The following is a 23,410-nucleotide window of genomic DNA, read 5'->3' as shown; positions in this document are numbered from 1 at the left end:
GAGATATAAAAAATGTAACTCATAGCCAAACTTTGGGCAGAGTTCTGGAATCCTTATGGAAGAAGAGAGAGATAGAAAGATCTGGAGTGGATTGGATCTACATAAGGAAAACAACATGGCCAAAATACCTGGACCCGGGGGGGGGGGTCCTGCAAAGACTGATACTCCAACCAAGGACCATGCATGGAGAGGACCTAGATAACCTGTTCAAAGGAAACCCACTGACTGCTCAGTTTCCAAGTGGGTTCCCTAGTAAGGGGTACAGGGGCTGTCTCTGATATGAAATCTGTGGCTGGCTATTTGATCGCCTTCCCCTAGGAGTGCAGCCTTACCAGCCACAGAGGAAGACAATGCAGCCAGTTTTGATGAGACTTGATAGGCTAGGGTCAGATAGAAGGGTAGGAGGTCTTCCTCTATCAGGGGACTAGGAAAAGAATATAGGGAAAGAAGAGGGAAGGTGGATAGGACTGGGAGGAGATGAGGGAGGGAGCTGCAGTGCGGATACAAAGTGAATAAATTGAAATAAATAAATAAACAAACAAATAAACAAATAAATATGTAAAAAAGTTTAAAAAAAGTACACCAACGGGTGAACATCACTAAAATGTCATATGCATTTATTAAAAAGTAATATGAAAAGATACTGGTTTATACAATCAGTACAGGCTAGTAAAACAATTTCAGACAAATGAAAAAGCATATCGTATAAAATGGTTTGTTCATTTTTCTACTAAGAGTTAATTATTACAAAGTTTCACTAATTTAACACTATCGCTGGTATTTGTATCCCTGATGAGTTTTGTAACATGTCTAAAAGTAGAAATGCAGTCATCAAGGTTGCACATCTTCAACTTTATTAGTTTCTAATTTCTTCTTCCAAACTGTTATACCAACTTACATTCCCAGCAGCAATGTTGTAATTTTTCCATAATTTTGATAAAATTTTGTTTTAAATTTTAAATAATCTTATGCTTTAAAGAAATGTTACATCTATTATTTTATTAGTGATGAGTATGGCCATATTACGCTTTAATACAGGTAGAAGCTTTTCTAAGGTAGAAGATCAGAAATGGGGGCTAGAGAATCTGGATTTTTAACAAGCTCCCAAGTGATGCTGCTACTGTTCCTCAGAGGATCATACCCAAAGAACTAGTATTCAAAGAACACTTTTAACATAAGGTTCTTTATCATAGACATGGTATACTAATCCTCCAGTGGTGACATGTACTTATAAGATTTTTCTCTTTGTTGTAACAGAGATCTATTCATTTTGTTTTTGGAGACTGGTGACACAAATCTTCTGACATTCCTGGTAGTCATATATTGCGGTCTCTTTATTTATAATCCCAAATCCCAGCACTTTGTTCCACAGGATTAAATAAAAAATACAGAAAAAAGTTTATGAGGGAATATTCTACTTCTTAGGCTTGTTGCTTAATTTTCAGTTTCCTAACTTCTATGAAAATTATTGGAAGTTACAGAGGAATATGATTTCCTTTTGTTGGGTACCTACATAAACAATCTAAAAGGAAACTGTTTCTCCATCCTCTGTCCTAAAAAACATCAAGCAACCAGGAGAGCAAACACTTTATATTTGATTACTATAAAAATTTGGCCTTCTATTTATTTCTCTGCTCTAAACAATGTATACTTAGAACATACTTGGAAGATGTGAGTTACGAGGGGTCAGAGAAGGAAAAGTGAACCAAGTCCAATAAGCAAAGTTCAGCAAAACCCTAGTGTCGTGGTTTGAATGAGAATATCACCCACAGACTCATATACTTCAATACTTGGTTCCCAGTTGGTGGTACTATTTGGGAAGGATTAGGAGGTGTGGCCTTGTTAGAGGAAATATGTCACCATGAACAGGCTTTGAAGTTTTAAAAGACACATACCATTCCTAGTGTACCTTTTCTCTTCCTCTGTCTCAATTTGTGGATAAAGATGTGAGCTTTCACCTGATTCTCTGCTCTGTTATCAATCATTCTAAACCTATCAAAAATCAAAACAAAACAAAGCAAGAAACGCTTTTCAATTTACTCCAACCACAATCATGAGTGGAGAAATTGTAACTCTAAGAATCCCAAGGTGCTGCAATATGCATGCTGGCAAATTCATATTCCAAGATACAAGCATAATGTGATTCTAAGTGGATTCTGTGTATAATATTGTAGAAGTCTGTATCTAACAATGAGTAGATTTTAATAAGAAAAACAGAGATTATCAAGGACATTCCCTCTATTTAAGGAAAACTCACATTGATGAATGTGGTCTCAAATATACTTTGGGTTTTCATAAATTTTGTTCATTTACTTGTTTAATTCTTAAAAATGGGATAAGGTAGTAATAACAAATTAAAAGAAAACTATAGGAAAGAAAGAACAATGAATGTTTTTAGGACTAAATGAAACATCATAGATAATTAGAAAGTCTTTACTAGGTTACCCCAAGGATATATCACAAAATAAACCTTATCTTCCAGTCACAAGCATTTTAAAAGCCATGGTAATTGGTTACTCCAAAACACAGTGTTAGTTTTAATTAAGTCTGGGTTAGTATGCTAACCTTGGTTAAAATTTAGCATCCATAATAGGATGCTTCTTCCAGCAGAGAAGGAAAGAAACTTTTTTAGATTGTCCACACTTAATACATATCTTCTTAATGACAGTTTGTACATTTATGTAGTTTTTATAGGTTGACATATTATACACTGGCAGGGGCAGAAAACACTTGACTGAGCTACTTATTCTTAGGAATATGTAATTTCTCATTCTAATATCATTCTCATTATCAACAATCATGTATCCTATATTCTAGTGTTCCAGATCACTTTTAGTCCATCCATCACTTTGAGCAGTTAAAGACAATAAGTTAATTCTCTTTCCACTTAAAATAATAATCATGAAACACAATTGAAAGTTTCAAAATTAAATAAAATTATTCATCTAGAATTGAGTATTTAACATTCTAGGTGCTTTTTATATTTTAGCAACATGGAACTAGACAGTAAACAAAATTTATCCACATGATGAAGATAAGTGCTGTAAGAAAAAAAAAGCATAATTTAAAACAAAGTGTTCAAAGGCCTTGCACAATGGTTGACCTACAGCAGAGATTCCCACAAAATATCATTATTCTTTGTTATATTCAACTTTGTTATATTTTGCTTTCTCCTGACTGGCTATTGTGATGGCTAGCCAGGAGCAATAATAGGGGGTAATATACATTACTAAGAAAAAAAACAAAAAACAAAAAACAGAGGCTTTCTTCCCACTTTCTGTTCTCATATAGATAATTATGGTTTCCCTAATTCTATAAAAAAAAAAAACTACTCTAAGTAACACAAACTCCAATGTGAGGCATTGCAATACAAATAGAGAGCACTTGAAAATATTTTTGCTGAGGATGTAAAACATGGTAGGGTCTGAGAAGACTTGACAGCACCTATTGCTTCTGGAAAAGAACTCAGGTACAACTGCTGACATGTAGGAAGATAGGTGTGGTGTACAACACAGACCAATTTCCCCCCCCCCCCCCGTGAACTATTCCATTTTGAGACAGAAAAAACAATTCAAGAATCTTTGATATAAGCTGGGCACAGCGGTGCACGCCTGCAATCCCAGCACTCAGGGAGGCAGAGGCAGGTGGATCTCTGAGTTTGAGGGCAGCCTGGGCTACAAGGCAAGACCAGGACAGCCAAGGCTAACCAAGGAAACTGTTTCAAAAACCCAAAGGGGGGTATTTTTGATATAATTAAAAAAAATTAGATATAAGTTGAAATGAATTAAAGTATTATTCATTAATAACATAATTAAAAAGGCAGAAAATGCAAAGCCCTCTACATGAAAGTATTGTATTTACAGGGCTGGGCAGTTAAGAGCATTAGCTATTCTTGCAGAGGACCTGGCTTCAGTTTCTATCACTGACATATTGGCTTACAACCCCTGCAACTCCAGCTCCAGGGGATCCAACATCTTTTTATGGACTCTGCAGTCACTATATACACATGGTACCTCTATGTATATGCAAACAAAACAGTCACATACTTAAAATAAAAATATAATCACTGTATTTAGTTGGGGTAAAGAGTGAGTATGAAGGACAAAAGATGAATATAAATATGGACAATAAGGTACTAGACAACAACAACAACAACAACAAAAATACTTAATTGCCATACATCATAGCAACTAAAACTTTAAAATTTAGGAATAGTTTTAAGAAAATCTGTATGAAATCTACAGAGAAAACTACAAAGGTGAATTGAGAGATATTATGGAAGAACAAACTAATAGTGACATCCCAATCTCATACCAGAAGACTTTGATAGCGTCACTGCAATTCCAATAAAAGTATCAACAGGACAATTTTTCTAAAAATAAAAATGGAAAAAGCAATTCTAAAATGTGTATGGAAATGGCAAAAACTAAGTTGTTTATAGATCTATTGCCCAGACTTCATATAAGGTGATAGCAGACAAATCAATGGGGTGAAGTCACTGATGAGAAGGGAAAGACAGTCTAGAAAAAGACCTGTATTATAATTATTTTTGAGACAGGGTTTCTCTGTGTAGCCTTTGCTGTCCTAGACTCAAACTCACTGTGACTTGCCTGCCTCTGCTGCTGGGATCACAGGCATATGCCATGACTCTTGGCCCTGTATTATAATTTTTGATAGGCTGGAGGAGTCTCAATAAATGGTGGGGGGACTGGATACCCATTCAAGGAAGTGGTAAAAATCACCTGAAGCCAAAATCAAAATTAAAAATGATTCAAAGATCAAAAAGAAAAGGCTAAACTATATAAATGTTAGAAGGAAGTCTGTTAAAATTAACAATGGGAAAGATAAAAGATTAGGAAAAGTAAGGTTAAGATGTTGACAAGGCTGGGGAGGTGGTGTGGCACTGGTCTTTAATTCCAGCACTTGGGAGGCATAGACAGAGACTCGCATTTCTGAGTTTGGTGCCAGCCTGGTCTAGGACAGTCAGAACTATAGAGAAAACCTGTCTAAAACAACAACAAAAAGAGTACAAAACAAAAAAATCAAACCAAACAAAATCCAACCAACCAAAATATGTTTGTAAATGCTTTTAAAAAACATTTACAGAGTTCTTTATATATTCTGGATATCAGTCCTGTGTTGGCTGTAGGGTTGGTGAAGATCCTTTCCTAATCTGTAGGCTGTTGTTTTGTTCTGTTGACAGTGTTTTTGCTTTACAGAAGCTTTTCAGTTTCATGAGGTCCCATTTATTAATTGTTGATCTTAGAGCCTAAGCTACTGGTGTTCTATTCAGGAAGTTATTTCCTGTGCCAATGATATCAAAGCTCTTCCCCACTTTTTTTTAGTAGATTTAGTGTGTCTGGTTTTATGTTGAGGTCTTTGATCCACTTGGACTTTAGTTTAGTGCAGGGTGATAAATATGGATCTATTTGCATTTTTTCTACATGTAGACATCCAGTTAGACCAGCATCATTTGTTGAAGATGCTATATTTTTTTTCCATTGTATGGTTTTTGGTTTCTTTGTCAAAAATCAAGTGTCTGTAGGTGTGTGGGTTTATTTCTGGGTCTTCAACTACATTCTATTGATCCATTAATCTGTTTCTATGCCAGTACCATGTACTTTTAATTACTGTTTTTCTACAGTACAGCCTGATATCAGGGATGGAGATACCTCCAGAAGATCTTTTATTGCACAGGACTGTTTTAGCTACGTTGGTTTTTCTTTCGTTTTTCCATACGAAGTTGAGAATTATTCTTTCAAGATCTGTTAAGAAGTGTTTGTGTTTTGATGGAATTCCATTGAATCTAGAGCTGGTGGAAGTGCAAACTTATACAACCACTTTGGAAATCAATCTGGCTCTTTCTCAGAAAACTAGGAATAGTGCTACCTCAAGATCCAACTATACCACTCTTGGGCATACACCCGAAAGATGCTCTACCACACAGCTAGGACATTTGCTCAACTATGTACATAGCAGCTTTATTCATAATATCCAGAATTTGTAAACAACCTCGGTATCACTCAACCAAAGAATGCACACAGAAATTGTGGTACATTTACAAAATGGAATACTACTCAGCTTTTAAAAACAAGGAAATCATGAAATTTGTAGGCAAAATGATCATCCTGAGTTAGGTAACCTAGAACTAGAAAGACATGCATGTATATACTCATTTACAAATGGTTATTAGCCATATAAAATAAGATAAACATACTAAAATCTATAGACCTAAGGAAGCTAAACAACAAGAAGAACCTAGGGAGGATGCTTAAATCTCATTCAGAAGGGCAAACAGGATCGACACCAAAAACAGTTGAAGAAAGGGAACAGGATGGGAACCTACCACAGATGTCCTCTGAAAGACTCCATCCAGCAGGGGATGGAAGCAGATAACAGAGACCCACAGCCTAACTTTGGACAGAGCCCAGGGAGTCTTATGTAAAGGGGGGGGGGGATAGAAGGACTCAGAGGGTATAGAAACTCCAAAAGAAGACCAACAAAGCCAAAATAATCTGGGTCCAGGAGGCCCTGCAGAGACTGATACATCAACCAAGGACCTTGCATGGAGAGGGCATAGAATCCCTGCTCAGATGTAGCCCATAGGCAGCTCAGTTTCCATATGGGTTCCTTAGTAAGGGGAACAGGGGCAGTCTCTGACAGGGACTAGATTGCCTGCTCTTTGATCACTTCCCCCTGGTGGGGTGGTCTTACCAGGCCACAGAGGAAGAGGATTCAGGCAGTCCTGATGAGACCTAATAGGCTAGGGTCAGACAATAGGGGAGGAGGACTCCCCCTTTACAGCGGACTAGGGGAGAGGGATATGGAAGGGATATAGAAGAAATATTGGAGGGAGGGTGGGACTGGGAGGAGATGCTACAAAGTGAATAAATTGTAAAAAATAATAACATTTACAGAATGACACAAGATGGTCAAAAAGGTCAGCACTGTGTACCTGAAAAATGACTAAAGGAAAATAATACATGAAGAAGTACTTAAGTTATTAAAAAAATATCTGAACTTTAGTCAGTAACTATCAGAGTCCCTAGTATTCTGGCTTGAGGCTGCTGACATGACCTTGTATCATCTGATCTGAGCAAGTAATGCTACCAAAATGAAGCTGCCTGTGGCTAAATGAAGCAGGAGGTAGGGTCAGATGCACACGACCAATTCATAGAAGATTAACTCCACGGTCAAGTAACTGAAAGAGACTGACCCCTGGACTGCCCTAGACAGTTGCTTAAATTGTACAAACTCTCTCTCTAACAAACAGAAAAAATAATCTGACTGGGTACTCAATAATACCCAGTAGGAAAGCACTGTAAATACACACACGTACACTAAGGAAAAAAGATTTTTCCCAAGGTGACCTTTGGCAAACCACAAACCACTTAAAGCTCATGTGTATGGACTGATTCTCAAGCAGATGACTGTAAAAAGAAGACTGCAGAATAAATCATGTGTAGTAAACATGATGTTACGTAATCAAGAGATGCTATGTCAGTCAAGGAAAGATCTAACCCCTTCAGAGAATGCCTCCTTTTCCCTTTGTCACTAAAAGCCTTTGTTAACACAGGAGCTTGATCCATGTGCTTTCTAGAGTCCATTATGCTCTATGGCTGTACTTGGCTTTTGCTATCACTAAATCAATGACCTTCACTACTGCTTCAGTGTTTTGCTCAATTTTTTAAGAAACAAAGAACTGAACACTGCATCATGAAAGAAACCCAAGACTCTTTCTAGTATTGTAAACAAGGAAAAACTTTAGTACAAGTCAGATAAAAAAACCTAATTAACAGCATTTTGGCCGTGAACTCACAAATCACCTTGCATCAGCTCCTGAGTCCTAGGTTTAGAAATTGAAAATATATATATATATATATATATATATATATATATATATATATATATATATATATATATAAAATTTAATGTAGATTGGTGTTTTGACTGCATGTCTGTCTGTTGAGGGTGTCAGATCCCCTGAAAAAGGAGTTATAGACATGAGGGTGAGCTGCCATGTGGGTGATGGGAATTGAACCCCGGTCCTCTGGAAGAGCAGTCAGTACTCTTAACCGCTCTCCAGTCCCCTAGAAAAATTTAATATAGAAACCAGAGTAGAGAGAAAGAGAATAAAGAACAGTTTCTGAAACCAGAATAACATCAGTGATTTTAGTATTATGTGCAATCAAAATTTTAAAAATGGGGTGAAAAGGAACAGAAAAGTATTTGAAGAGACAATGCCTGAAAACTCTCCAAATTTAACTAATTTACTGAAGATGAATTCAATAAACCCTGAGTAGGATGATACAAAGTAATCTAAGAACCAGAGTTTGTGGGCAAGTTAATAAGAGACAGATTGAATACAAAGAAATTTATGTAGCAATTAAGAGAAAAATAACTCATTACAGTCAGGAAAACAATGATGGACTAACTGCTCACTTCACATCAGAAACAATAAAGACTAGAAGGCAACAAAATAACATATTCATAGCAATAAAAGTGTTAGCAATAGTTCTACTTCCAGCAAGATTATCTTTTAAAACTGAAAGCAAAAATAAGATATTACACCAAATGACTTATTTATCAACATTCCACGTGGAAACCTGTTTTCTGTAATTTCAAAAATAAAGTGTATTATTTAAAATAATTAACATTTTTGATCATCTGAACAAACTTCTTTAATGCTCTACTGGATTGATGAATAGACTAACTAGTTTTCTACTTCCAATCTTGCATTCTTTCAAAAATTAACATATGTAAATATTTCTAAGGTTTGTTTTTTTTTTTTTTTTGAGACAGAGTCTTTCTATGTGATCTGGTTGTCCTGAAACTCTCTATGTAGATCAGGCTGGCTTTGAACTGCTCCTGTCTCTGCCTCCTAAATGCTGGGATTAAGATGTGTGCCACCATGCCTGGCTCAACGACATTTTTAAAAAATCTGAGCACTCTGTCCCTTTGAAAGCCTTGTATTTGGCTTCCAATGCCCTTAGGATGAACACCTTTTTCCTGTGCTAGCTAAGCACACCAGACATACACTACCCCCAACACTACTTCCTCCTCTAATTCTGCTATCACTCCCCTTCCTTCCATTAGTTTTAGCTCACTGAAATCCTTATATTTTTCAAGTATTCAAAACTCATTCCTAATTTTGATTTTGTTTGTTCCCCTTTGTCTACAATGGATTGCTGGCAGGCCACAACACAACATTTATCTGTCTGTCTGTCTATCTATCTATCTATCTGTCTGTCTGTCTGTCTGTCTGTCTGTCTGTCTGTCTGTCTATCTATCTATCTATCTTTATTGCTTGTGTATGTGCATGTGTATGCCATAATATGTGTATGGAGGTCAGAGGATACATCTGTGGAGTTGGTTCTCTTTTTACTTGGGTTCTGGGAACAGAACTCAAGTTGCTAGGCTACTGCACCAAGCGCTTCTTTATCCACCAAGCCACTCGCCAGACCATGGTTGGCTTCTCAGGTCTGCTCATCTATCATGATTTCAAAGAGGCCTTTCCTCATCACACCCATTAAGTTTACTCTGGCCGCCATCATATATTTGCTTCATTGTGCCCTTTTCAAATTTTATGACGGCATTTATCAATATCTGCTATTTCAAGCTCATTTGTTTAATGTAAAATCTTTTGTTCTTATTTAGTATTTTGTAATTAACATTACTCATCTTCTTCCTATTCTCTCCATGATGAGAAAACAGAAATAATCCTCTAAAGTATGTATGCCTTATAGAGACTTAAATCTAAGACTATCAGTAATTTTACTTGTAAAAGAGAGGCAACAAGATTACCTATTTCAGAGGATTATTGTAAGACAAACAAGTAGAGGGGTAAAGGAACAAACAAACAAACAAACAAACAAAATGGAAGCCAGTGAATAAAAATAGGAAGTGAAAAAGATACAGGTAAAAACTCTCTATAAAGCCATCCTTCAGCCATTAAGTTGGAAATATATAGAACTGATTGTATTTTCCCCCTATGAACAACTGTTATTCATTCACCTTCCAAGATACTACTATGCTAACAATAATAGAATAAAAACCTAGTAAGATATAATATTCTTATTACAACACCAGCTACTTCAAACCATCCAAAGAAAACCCATAGAATTTGGACAGGAGAAAGTTCTGAAATTACAGAGAAAGGGAAATAGCTATCTTGACAATGCATAATTTAATAGTGGCAAAGCTGTTGGATACTCTGGTACACAGTGTAGCCTAGACGCCTGTGAAAGCTGATAGTATTAAGACTTAATCCAGCAGTTGCCTATGTGTGTGTGACAGAGCAAGAGAGAAAGATGGTGTGTGTGTGTGTGTGAGTGTGTGTGTGTGTGTGAGAGAGAGAGAGAGAGAGAGAGAGAGAGAGAGAGAGAGACTCATGTCTCATTCAGTAGCCGGTTTTCAAACTTTAAGTCATCTTGCCTTCATCTATGTAAGTTCTGGGATTACAAAACAGGCAAGATAGCTTAGTTTTCTCCATATATTTAAAAGGCCTGCAGACTGGAGAACTGGCACAGCAGTGGTGGGTTCCTGAAGAGGACCCGAATTTCTAACACCCACATTAGGGTATTACTCAATGCCCTGTGACTCCAGTGCCAACAGGTCCAACAGCTTCTTCTGCTCCGCAGGCAACTGCACACATGCGGAGGCACTCAGACACACTCATTAACAAAAACAAAATCTTTACAAGGCCTAAGGAACTATCAACTTAAAACTATTATTGTGGCTTAAATTCTTAAGAGCTACAACCCAAAGATGAAAATATAATAACAAAAACAAATTCAGTAACAATAAAGTAAATACTTAGAGGGTTTTAAAAGTATAACCGAAATTTACACTATTTTTGTGTAATTTGAATTATGTAAGCTGAATTCCAAGAGGCTAGCCATCAAAACAATGATGACAAAAGGTTATCTAATAAATCAATCTACCAAATGTTCTCTTTAAATAATTTCTTGCATAGTATAGTAATAAGAATTTTTTAAATTACCCTTTTAATTAAATGTTTAATTTTTCAGTAAAGGTCAATAAAAGTCAAAACCACAATTGCTTCCAGTTGTGATTTTAGGACTTATGAGCAACATACAAGAAAACAGATAGTTGATGCTAAATATACCCTGAGGATTGTAAATGTAAAATTTATTCACAAAATTCAAGTGGTATTTAGAATCTATATTTATTTAAAGAATGGCAGATTTTTAGGTATTGTACTTACCAAAATGCAGTCCACTTTAGATTGTACAGTTTTGCTAAAAGAAAAAGAAATTTAGAGTTAATAACAATAGAGCATTATTAAATTTAACAACTCCTCTTAAACAGAAGCAGTAACTATACACACTACGAAAAACTGAAGTATCTTATTAAAATGAAGTACTCATTAAAAGATAAATGAATGAGAATGATGCAAAATGTTTAGATACTATACACAGTGTTAAAAGATAGCACAAACTAAATTACCTTTCACAGAAAGTCTAAGAGCCAAGGTGATGATGCAACAAAAGCTCGTTATGAGCCGAGAAGATGCTCAATAGTTGTGAGTACTTGCTACTCTTGTAGAGGACCTGGTTTCAGTTCCCCCCACATGGCAGCTTACAAGGACTTGTAACTGCAGTTCCAGAACCATGCATGTGGTGCACAGACATATACACTTACACAGATACAGGAAAACAACCACACACCATTAAAAAAAAAAACAACAACCAGCTATTTGACAAGTTATAATGTCAATATCAGTATCAAAATGTCATTTCAGTTAATGTATAATGCACCCAATTTGTATACCTAAAACTACATTTCAACTTTGTAAAAGTGACAAGAGAAATATCATCAAGGTATGATGAAATTAAGTTTAGTTGTAAAATTCAGATGTCTGAAAGAAGAAGAGTAATAGGTACTTATAGGTAGTTAGGGTTGAAATTCTCATTCAATAACCCTATAAAAGACTGATTTATTCCTGTTTTTTTAATTTTTGGAAACACAGTGTCTCTGTGTAGCCCTGGCTGTCCTGGAATTCAGAGATCTGTTTGTCTCCACCTCTCAGCCATCACCACCTGACTACAAAAGATTTTTATAGCTTTTAGAATCTACTGTGTGTGTGTGTGGTTTCACTTATATAGTGTATTATTGGTGAACAGCTACTGTGTACTATTTTTCTTCAGTCTCAACTTCTGAAGTATGGCATAAAATCAGAAACTGATCCATAGAGTATTAAAAAGTAATACATCCAAAATCTAGCTTTCTCTTCAAACCTGGTTAATGCTGCCCACTTTTTTTTTTTTTTCTACTTTTGCCAGGGCAGTGGTGGCATGTCTTTAATCCCAGCACTCAAGAGTCAGTGGCAGGAGGATCTCTGTTCCACGTCTACTGTCTTTCTGACCTTACCTATTAGCCAATTCTTCAGTCTTTCAGATCCAGGCCTCAATCCAAACTAGCTGCTAAACCTGAGTCTTTGTGTTGACTGTTTCTGACAGGTTCTAAAATTAATCTCATAATTTATTTCTTCCCTTCCATCACTGCCTTTGTCATTTAAAATATTTCTGACTACCAGGGCTCTTAGCTTGCTTTATATTCAACATTTACTGGACACACACTGTCTTCCCAAGGGTGACTATCATTAACCTGGTATGTAACTTTTACAGTAATTTCATAATTCAATACTCAAATATGTATAAGCAACATATGCATATGTTCTGTGGTGTTTAGATGCTTATATAATGTAAAATGTTTACGTTCTGTAATTCACATTTTCTGAGGCCCTTTTGTGCTGATATTCTTATTAATCTTAACTGTTGAAAAGTACACATTATCAAATTTAGCTCTTCACTTATTGAGCAATATATACTTTCCAGTTATCTTACCAACAATACTTCAAAAAAAAATGCTTGTGCCTGTAACTCTTGACCCACATACAAGAATATCTTAGTCATAAATCTAGAATTTGGTTTTATGTTAGTATAAATGCATCTTTTCAACTTGATATTATCAAATCATTCTAGACTAATGTATCCATTTGCACTTCTATCAGCAGAGCATTACAGTTCCTAGTTTCTGTTCAGATTTATTTTTATTACTTTACATCATGTGCCTGTGCACATGAGTGCAGGTCCCTGTGATGGCTAGAGGCATCAGATCCTCAGGCAGTTGTGAGCTCCCTGATATGGGTGCTGGAATTGGAACTTAGAGCAGTATGTGCTCTTAGCTACTAAGTTATCTTTCTAGCTAACTGGTTTCTATCTTGTTCAAAGGATGTAGGAGTAATAACCTTTGAAAAAGAAATAAATTATAAACCAAGTATGATGCTATACACTTTTAGTGTCAGCACTCAAGAGGTAAAGGCAGGAAGCTTAGAAGTTCAAGATCATTTTCCAGCCATGTAGTAAGTTAAGGACCAGTCTGGGCTACATGGGGTTTTGGATGCTATAAAAATGAAAAGCAAGGTCTATGTGTTGAAAGTATCAATTAAGATGACATTTGCAGTACCTCTGATAAAAGATGCCCAGATTACATAAAGAACTCTTGTGACTGGAAAGCAAAGACAGGGTAACCCAATTAATAAATATGTAAAAAACTGAACTAGAAATTTCATAAAGAAAGAATATACAGATGTCCAATAAGTGTAAGAAAAGATAATCCACATAATTAGGTACTCAGGAAAGAAGGAGAATACAATGATATATTAACAGCATACTACCAAAATATTAAAAAAATAAGCTATGATCAAAAATTTAAGTGAGAACACTATGCTGGAGAAGATGTGGAAAAAGGGGAACCCTCCTCCATTGCTGGTGGGAATGTAAACTTGTACAACTCAGAGACTGGTTCTTTCATTACCTCCCTCTGACTGGGGAGCAGCCTTACCAGGCCACAGAGGAAGACACTGCAGCCAGCCCTGATGAGACCGGATAAGCTAGGGTCAGAAGGATGTGGAGGAAGACCTCCCCTATCAGTGGACTTGGCGAGGGGTATGGAGGAGATGAGGTAGGGAAAGTGGAGTTGGGAGGGGATGAAGGAGGAGGCTACAGTGGGGATACAAAGTGAATAAACTGCAATTTATAAAAATATAAATAAAAATTAAAAAGTGAAAAACTAAAAACACTGAGGGCTGGCAAAATGGCTAAGTAGGTAAAGAGGACACTTTCTGTTTACCAAGTGTGATACTGGAACCTACAAAGTGGAAGGAGAAAACCTACTCCACAAAGTTGTCTTCTGATTTCCACCATACAGGCTTGGGCACACATGCATGTACACAAATGCACACATACATCTCACACACAAAATAAGTGAATGTAACTGAAAACTAAAAACAAAATAAAAACTGAAAAACAAGTATTTTGGTGAGGATATGGAACATTCAACACCCATACATTTTTAGTGAGAATGTAATCACCAAAACCACTTCAGTGGGACTGAAGAGATGGTTCAGAGCACTGGCTGCTCTTCAGAAGATCAGGGTTCAAGTCCCAGCACTCACATAGCCACCTGCTGCTCATAACCACCTGTAACTCCAGTTCTAGGAGATCCAATGTCCTATTTTGGCCTCCTGGAGTTCATACAGAACAATCGTGTGTGGGTCTTTAGTCTCAATCTAAAGATTTTCCTCTTTTCTTTCAATGTAAACAGAATTTCAAGTCAATAATGATAGTTCAAAATATCAACAGATGAGAGGATCCAAGACGGTGGTGCAAATCACACATTGTGTCTGATCAGCAGTGAATGCACAGCGATCAAAGACTGATCTGTGGGCCCCAAAATACCAGACCGGGTCTTTCAGGAAAGAAAGGAAACCCTGCAGTGAGGGAAACAATCAGACCGGACCTCCAGGCACCCAGCTAAGCCCCAGAAAAGTTCTTGGGTTCCCGGAGGCTTGGAGTCTCCAGTGTTTAGCCACATCTCTGTGTGCTGTGCTCACTGGCAAGTGAATACCTTCTGGGCACCTGGCACACAGCTCCAACCTCAGACCAATGGACGCCTGGGAGCCATGAGATCAGCCCCAAATGCCACTCCAAAGCCCTAGGGAGACTGACCAAACCTCTGGGCTTGCTGGTTCTTCAAGCAGGCAAACATAGCATCTGAGTACATTGTCTGAGCAGCTGCAGCTCATTAACTTGAGAGGAAGAAAGCCAGTGACAGTCAGCTGTCTCTGGGACTTCCCATGGTGAGAAGAGAGCCCCTGGGCTCCTGAGGAGTCCAGCTCGTCCACAGGATCATACACCTGAGGAGAGCTTTAGCAATTCCTTGAGAAAGACCCGCCAGCCGGAGACCATACCCACCAATCTGAGGAGGGCTCCCTTGGGAACAACCAGCATCCTGCCCAGGGAAGTTCCAGTACCACCACCCCTCTCCCTAACCCCCACACACCAGAAAGTACCAGCCAATGCCTGAGACAGCCAGATGGGTAAAGGCCAGCATAAAAACACAAATCAATGAAAGCCAAAGCAATGACATCTCCAGAACCCTGCGATCCAAGGACAAGCAGCCCTGGATACCCTAACACAAGTGAAACTCAAGAAAATGACCTTAAATCTATGCTTATGAAGATGATACCAGAGGAAATGAATACAATCTGTAAAGAAATAAAAAAAGATACAGTCAAGCAGATCGTGGCCTTTAAAGAGGAAGTATTTAAATCACTAAAAGAAATAAAACAAAAACAAAGGAAAGTTCAAACAAACAGGTGAAGGAATTGAATGAAAGGCAGGAAAATACAAACAGGTGAAGGAAATCAACAAAATGGTTCAAGATCTGAAGATGGAAATGGAAACATTAAAGAAGGAGAGGGAGAACTTAGGAAAGAAAACAGGAAATACAGGGGTAGCATCTCCAACAGAATACAAGAAATGGAAGAAAGACTCTCAGGTATAGAAGATACAATGGAAGAAATTGATGCATCTGTCAAAGAAAATGTTATTATCTAAAAAATTCCTAACACAAAACATCCAAGAAATCAAGGACACCACAGACAGATAAAACCTAAGAATAGAGGAATAGAGTAAAAAAAGATTCCCTTCTCTAAGGCCAAAAAATATGCCTATAAGCATACAAAAGGTCGATAGAACACCTAACAGATGAGACAAGGAAAAAAAAAAAACCCTTCTGCCACATAATAATCAAAACACTAAATATAGAGAACAAAGAAAAAAATACTAAAAGCTACAAGTAATATATAATGGTAAATCCACCAAGATCATACCTGACTTCTCAACAGAGACTATGAAAGCTGGAAGGGCCTGGACAGATGGCATGCAGACCATAAGAGAACACAAATATCAGCCCAGACTACAATACTCAGCAAAACTTTCAACACCATAGATGGAGAAAACAAGATATTCCATGACAAAAACAAATTTAAACAGTACATACCACAAATCCAGCCCTTCAGAAGATTCTAGGAGGAAAATACAACCCAAGAAGGTTAACTACACCCAGGAAAACAAAGGAAATTAATAACTTCACTGGAGTCAACTAAAAGTAGACAAACACACAAACACACTACCACAACCAACATCAAAATAAAAGGAACTAACAGCCACTGGTCATTAATCTCTCTAAACATCAATGAACTCAACTCTCCAATAAAAAAACAGACTAACAGAATGGGTATGTAAATAGGACCCAACATTCTGCTGCATAAAAGAAACATATCTCAGCCATAAAGACAGATATCACCTGAGCGTAAAGGGCTAGAAGAAGGTTTTCCAAGCAAATGGACCAAAGAAACAAGCAGGAGTACCCATTAATCTAATAAAATATACTTTCAACTCAAATTAATCAAAAGAGATGAGAAAGTACACTTTATACTCATCAAAGGAAAATTCCACCAAGAAGACATCTCAATTCTGAATATATACACCCTAAATACAAGGACACCCACATTTGTAAAAAAAAAAAAAAAACATTAATAAAGCTTAAACAGATAGATACCCACATATTAATCATGGGAGACTTCAACATCCCACTCCCACCAAAGGACAGGTCAACCAAACAGAAACTAAACAGAGAAACAATGACTCTAACAGATGTAAGGAATCAAATGGACCTAACAGACATCTACAGAATGTTTCACCCAAACACAGAAGAATTTACCTTCTTCTCAGCACTTCACAGAACCTTCTCCAAAATAGACCATACAGTAGGCCACAAAGCAAGCCTCAACAGATACAAGAATACTTAAATAATACCTTGTATCCTAACAGACCACCATAGAACTAAAGCTGGACCTCAACAGCAATGGAAATAGCAAAAAGCGGACACATCCCCAACTCTCTACTCAAAGACAGCTATGTCAGGGAAGAATTAATGAAAGAAATGAAAGACTTCGTAGAATTCAATAAAAATGAAGGCACAATATACTCAAACTTATGGAACACATGAAAGCAGTGGTAAGAGGAAAGTTCATAACACTAAGTGCCTTCATAACGAAATTTGAAACATCTCATACAAGCAACTTAATGGTACACCTGAAAGCCTTACGGGGGGGGGGGGGGAAGAAGCAGATACACCCAAGGAGAGTAGACAGCTCAAAACTGAACTCAGGCTGAAATCAATAAAATAGAAACAAAGAAAACAATTCAAAGGATTAACGAAACCAAGAGCTGGTTCTTCGAGAAAATCACAAGTTAGACAATTAGCCAAAATAACTAAAAGGCAGAGAGACACTATCCAAATCAACAAAACCAGAAATGAAAAGGGGGACATAATGACAGACATTGAAGAAATCCAAACAAGCATTAGGTCGTGCTTCAAAAGACTATATGCTACAAAATTTGAAGCTAAATAAAATAGACAATTTTCTTGATAGATTCCACTTAGCAAATCTGAATCAAGATCAGGTAAATAAACTAAATAGTCCTATATCCCCTAAGAAAATAGAAGCAGTCATCAAAAGTCTCCCATCCAAAAAAAGCCCAAGCCAGATGGTTTTAGCACAGAATTCTACTAGACCTTTAAAGAACTAATACCAATCTCTTCAAACTATTTCACAAAATAGAAACTGAAGGAACATTACCAAACTCATTCTATGAGTCTAGTTACCTTGATACCTAAACCTCACAAAGAACCCACAAAGAGAATTTTAGAACAACTTCCCTTAAGAACATTGATGCAAAAATACTCAATAAAATACTCTTAAACCGAATCCAAGAACACATGAAAGATATCAGCCACTATGATCCAGTAGGATTCATCCCAGGCATTCAGGGGTGGTTCAATGTATGGAAATCCATCAATGTAATCTACCATTTAAACAAATTGAAAGAAAAAAAACCCTACATGATCATCTCTTCCGATGACAAAAAAAGCATTTGACAAAATCCAACACCCATTCATGTTTAAAGTCTTGGAGAGATCAGGGATACAAGGCACATACCTAACCAGAGTAAAGGCAATATACAGCAAGCCTATAACCAACATTAAACTAAATGGCAAGAAACTTAAATCAATTCCATGAAATCAAAGACAAGGCAAGGCTATCCACTTTCTTCGTATCTCTTCAACACAGCACTTGAAGTCCTAGCTATAGCAATAAGACAACTAAAGGAGATCAAGGGGATACAAATTGGAAAGGAAGAAACCAAAGTATCACTATTTGCAAATGATATGATAGTATACATGAGTGACCCCAAAACTTCTATCAGGGAACTCCTACAGCTGATAAACACCTTCAGCAAAGTGGCTGGATAAAAAATTAACTTAAGAAAAATCAGTAGCCCTCCTGTATACAAAATATATACAGGCTGAGAAAGAAAATGCCCTTTACAAAAGAAATGCCCTTCATAACAGCCACAAAAACATAAAGTATCTTGGTGTAACTCTAACTAAGCAAGTCAATGACCTGTATGACAAGAACTTCAAGTCTCTGAAGAAAGAAACTGAAGAAGATATCAGAAGATGGAAAGATCTCCCATGCTCATGGATCAGTAGGATTAACATAATAAAAATGGCTATGCTATCAAAAGCAATCTACAGATTAAATGCAATTCCCATCAAAATACCAACACAATTCTTAACAGACCTTGAAAGAACAATTTTCAACTTTATATGGAAAAGTAAAAAACCCAGAATAGCTAAAACAATCCTATACAATAAAAGATCTTCTGAAGGTATCTCCACTTCTAATCTTAAGCTGTACTACTGAGTAACTAATAAAAACTGCACAGTACTACCATAGAAACAGACTGGTGGATCACTGGAATAGAATGAAAGACCCAGAATTAAACCTACGGACACCTGATTTTTTACAAAGAAATCAAAAACTATACAATGGAAAAATGACAGCATCTTCAACAAAGGGTGTTGGTCTACCTGAATGTCCATACATAGTAAATGCAAATATATCCATATTTATCACCCTGCATAAAATTAAAGTCCAGGTAGATAAAAGACCTCAACATAAAGCCAGACACACTAAACCTGTTAGAAGAAAAAGTGGGGAAGAGTCTGGAACTCATTGGTACAGGAGACAATATCCTGAACAGAACACCAACAGCACAGGCTCTAAGATCAACAATAAATGGGACCTCATGAAACTGAAACGCTTCTGTAAAGCAAAGGACACTGTCATCAGAACAAAATGACAGCCTTCAGACTTGGAAAAGATCTTTACCAACCCTACATCTGACAAAGGGCTAATATCCAGAATATATAAAGAACTGAAGAAGTTAAACACCAACAAAGCAAGTAATCCAATTAAAAAAATGCAGTACACAGCTAAAAAGATAACTCTCAACAGCAATATCGAATGGCAGAGAAACACTTAAAGAAATGCTCAATGTCCTTAGCCATTTGGGAAATGCAAATCAAAACGACGCTGAGATTTCACCTCACACCCATCAGAATGGCTAAGATCAAAAACTCAAGTGACAACACATGCTGGAGAGGATGTGGAGAAAGGGGAACCCTCCTCCATTGCTGGTGGGAATGCAAACTTGTACAACCACTTTGGAAATCAATCTGGTAGCTTTCTTAGAAAATTGGGAATAATAGTGCTACCTCAAGATCCAGCTTTCCCACTCCTGAAAGATGCTCCACCATTCAACCAAGACATTTGCTCAACTATGTCATCATAGTTGCTTTTGGTCATGGTGTTTCATCAGAGCAACAGTAATCCTACCTAGGACAACAACAACAAAGAAAAAAAAGAAAAGAAACAAAATCATAGCCTTTGAATAAGAGGATTCTGAGTCTGCAGCTATTTAAGAATGGAGAGGAGGGAGGGAGCTGCAGTTGGGATACAAAGTGAATACATTGTGATAACCAAACAGGAATATAAGTGGCTTACAAATAAATAGCTTTATTTGTTTAGTTTTAAATTAAAATTTTATTTTAGCATACATTATGAGCAATAAATTGCTTTCAAAATACCTGTTCTACCCATGTTAGTCTTGCAAAAATATAATACATAGTGTCTGAAATTTAAAAAGTTGTACCTTATAATATGTCAAACACATGCAATTATACACATATATGTATGTATATGGAAAGATTAAAATGTAAGCTGTAAATTTATAGCTAAAACAAAAACAAAAAAAGAATATAATATTAGAATCCAGCTGTTGCTCAGGCCACAACATCTGCAACAGCCCACCCTCTGACAGATAGGACAGGCTTCTTCTGAGACACTGTCTGTGAATCTCTAGCTAACAGACTGCCAAGTGCCAGGGTCTCTCACCTGGGGACGTGAGTTTACATTAAATGGAGTACTTCTGCCCACACATCCTGCTCCCAACCCCTTCCCAGAATTCAGCACGGGAATCAAGAAAGCCTGGATCCAGGTTTGTGCTGTGAAACCACCTCATCTTGACAAGATATGAGACTCCCATTTGAGCCTTTGGGGTCCTATGTGATTATCCATCCATGGCATCACTAACTTTTAATAAACTCCATACCCCCAACAATCTGTTTCAGTGTTCCTGTAGAACACCAATCTGAGATCTTTAACTAGCAATGTGTATTTTACTTACATGAACCATTTATTTCCTTCTGAGGCACACAATTCTTTAGAATTTTTCATGCAAATTAAACATGATTTATATAAAAGTCATATTGCAAGTATGTAATAAATTCTTATTAAATGCCATGTTATCTTTTAATAAGAAAAAAGTATATTAAGATTGAGTGTAACTTTTATAATATTTCAGTAACAGATGATAATAACCTATCTACAAAGCTACACTATCCATATCACACCTACAGCAAATAAAATGGCTATAAAATATAAGACAAACTAAAAATTTACCTCACATAACCACTTTACTTTCCTATTTATTTATTTGGTTTTTCAAGCCAGGGTTTCTCTGTATAGCCTTGACTGTCCTGGACTTGCTTTGTACACCAGGCTGGCCTTGAATTCACAGCAGTCTGCCTGCCTCTGCCTTCCAAAGTGCTGGAATTACAGGCATGCACCACCCTGCCCAGCCGCTTTATTTTCTTATGCCCCAGCAAACAGACAAACAAAAAACCACTTATGAAAACAAATGTAAATGAGGATTAAAAACCTCATCAGTCTGTAGAGCTACCACTCTTGAGACTGGGCAAGCTTAAGAATACCGTGAGCCTTATGGAAAACGCACAAAAACTAATCACAGCAAATAAGTTATGTACACAAAAATATTTTCTGGAAAAAAAAAAAGGACTGAAATTCCTACTAGAGGGTCAATTAAGTCAACAAACAAAGAGGCATTTCTCCCGAGGAAGAATTTCCTAAGACTTGCAGAGGGCATGAAAGTACAAAACATACTCCAAACGACATTTGCTGATCTTCCAAAATCCAGACTCTACACAAAATAATGTTTAATCATTATCAAAGGACAGAGAAGATATGATAAATCTATAAATATACTGAAACTGAGAAGGTTTATAACAAGACAGTTACAGTTGACAGTATGGGAACATCTTCTTCACATTGTGCCCATTCTAGTGTGCATGATAACCTTCTCTTAACTGCTTTTTCCTAAACTTTCAAGCCTGCACAACTTAATAGTTTCATCCACCTTACTTATGATGTGTGATTAATTTTGTTCAAATTGCTTCCGGTTTGTTTCTCTCTTAGAAAACTATCTGTTCTGGATACTAATTTTAAAGCTGCATTTCAACTTTCTTCTTTGGGTTCATGATCTATCCTATTACTCATTATTGACACATGCTTGGTCACCAAAACTTCAAAATTAAATGTAAATGCCCAAATAGTTTCAGTAAAGAATACCACCAAATGTTTATAAATTAATACTAATTCTACACATTTCCTTCAGAAAACAGAAGATGAGGGAAATGTCCAAGTTTATTTATTAAGCACAGAACTTCTGACAGGTGACAAAAATGTGACATATCAACAGAACAGGATAGAAAACAAGGAAATAAACTCACTCAACTATGCTAAAGTGTTTTTCTGACAAAGGTGCAAATGCAATTAAAGGGAGAAAAGAAAGATTTGTAAACAAATGGTACTGTGACAACCAGATAGCTGCACATTACAGAGAACCTCATACTCTTTAAGAAGGCTACTATTAAAATACAAATCAAAACCAGAATACATATGAGGATGAAGAGGCTTAGAAAATAAAACCCCATTCAATATAGCTAGTAGGGAAAGTAAGATAGTGAAACAATACAGGAAGCAATATAGGAATCCCAAAACACAAAACATAAATAGTCACAGACTTTAACAGCTCCACCTATAGCAGTTGACACAAGGACTCAAACAGTTAGCTGTCATACCCAGATGCAAAGCAGAATATTCATAAGAGAAATTATAAAAGCAACCTTAGTGTTTGTCAATGGATAAATGGACACAAAATATGACATGGTCACAGAGTATTATCAGCCTTAAAAAGCAAGAAATTCTGATACATGCTACAAACACATTACCCTGATAGTGAGGCAAGTTTGAAACACACCATCCACCAACGACCAAAAACTTCGTAATTCCACTTCATACTTATGAGGCACTAAGTGCAATCAAACTCAGTGGATGAAAGAACTGTGGGTAACTGGGATTAGAAGGCAGCGGCACAAGGGTGTTTTTGCTTTAAGACAGGGTCTTACTTTGTAATCTTGCCTAGTATGGAATTCACTTTGTAGATCAGGTAGCCTTGAACTTACAAAGGCCTGTGCCACCATGCTTGCTTTAGCCATACTCTTTTTGTTGTTGTTATTTTAATTTTTTGAGACAGGGTGTCTCTGTGTAGCTTAGGCTATCTCGGGCATGTTTGTAGACCAGGCTGGCCTCAAACTCAGAGAGATTCATTTGGCTCTGCTACCTTGAGCACTGGGATTACAAGTGTGTACCACTACACCCAACAACCATATTCTTAAAAATGGTTAAGTCAGTAAATTTTGTTAAATGTACTTATAACTAGAACGGATTTTAAAATGAACTTCAGGCTGTATCTCATGCCTTATTTTA

At 36.8% G+C, this 23,410-nt stretch overlaps 1 protein-coding gene across 3 annotated transcripts in view; it reads right to left on the bottom strand.

Moving 5' to 3' along the window:
* Positions 1 to 23,410, bottom strand: part of Rfx7 (regulatory factor X7) — a 93,407-nt gene that overhangs the window by 37,855 nt on the left and 32,142 nt on the right. For all 3 annotated transcript variants that reach the window (XM_055598300.1, XM_055598284.1, XM_055598291.1), the window contains exon 3: positions 11,228 to 11,261. In XM_055598300.1, the coding sequence (XP_055454275.1) occupies positions 11,228 to 11,261 (34 nt within the window). The remainder of the gene's footprint in view (positions 1 to 11,227; positions 11,262 to 23,410) is intronic.

This window comes from Psammomys obesus, unplaced genomic scaffold, assembly GCF_907164565.1.
Source record: "Psammomys obesus unplaced genomic scaffold, mPsaObe1.curated_primary_1811, whole genome shotgun sequence".
Taxonomy (NCBI): Eukaryota; Metazoa; Chordata; class Mammalia; order Rodentia; family Muridae; genus Psammomys; species Psammomys obesus.
This window is presented reverse-complemented; position numbering and strand designations above follow the sequence as displayed.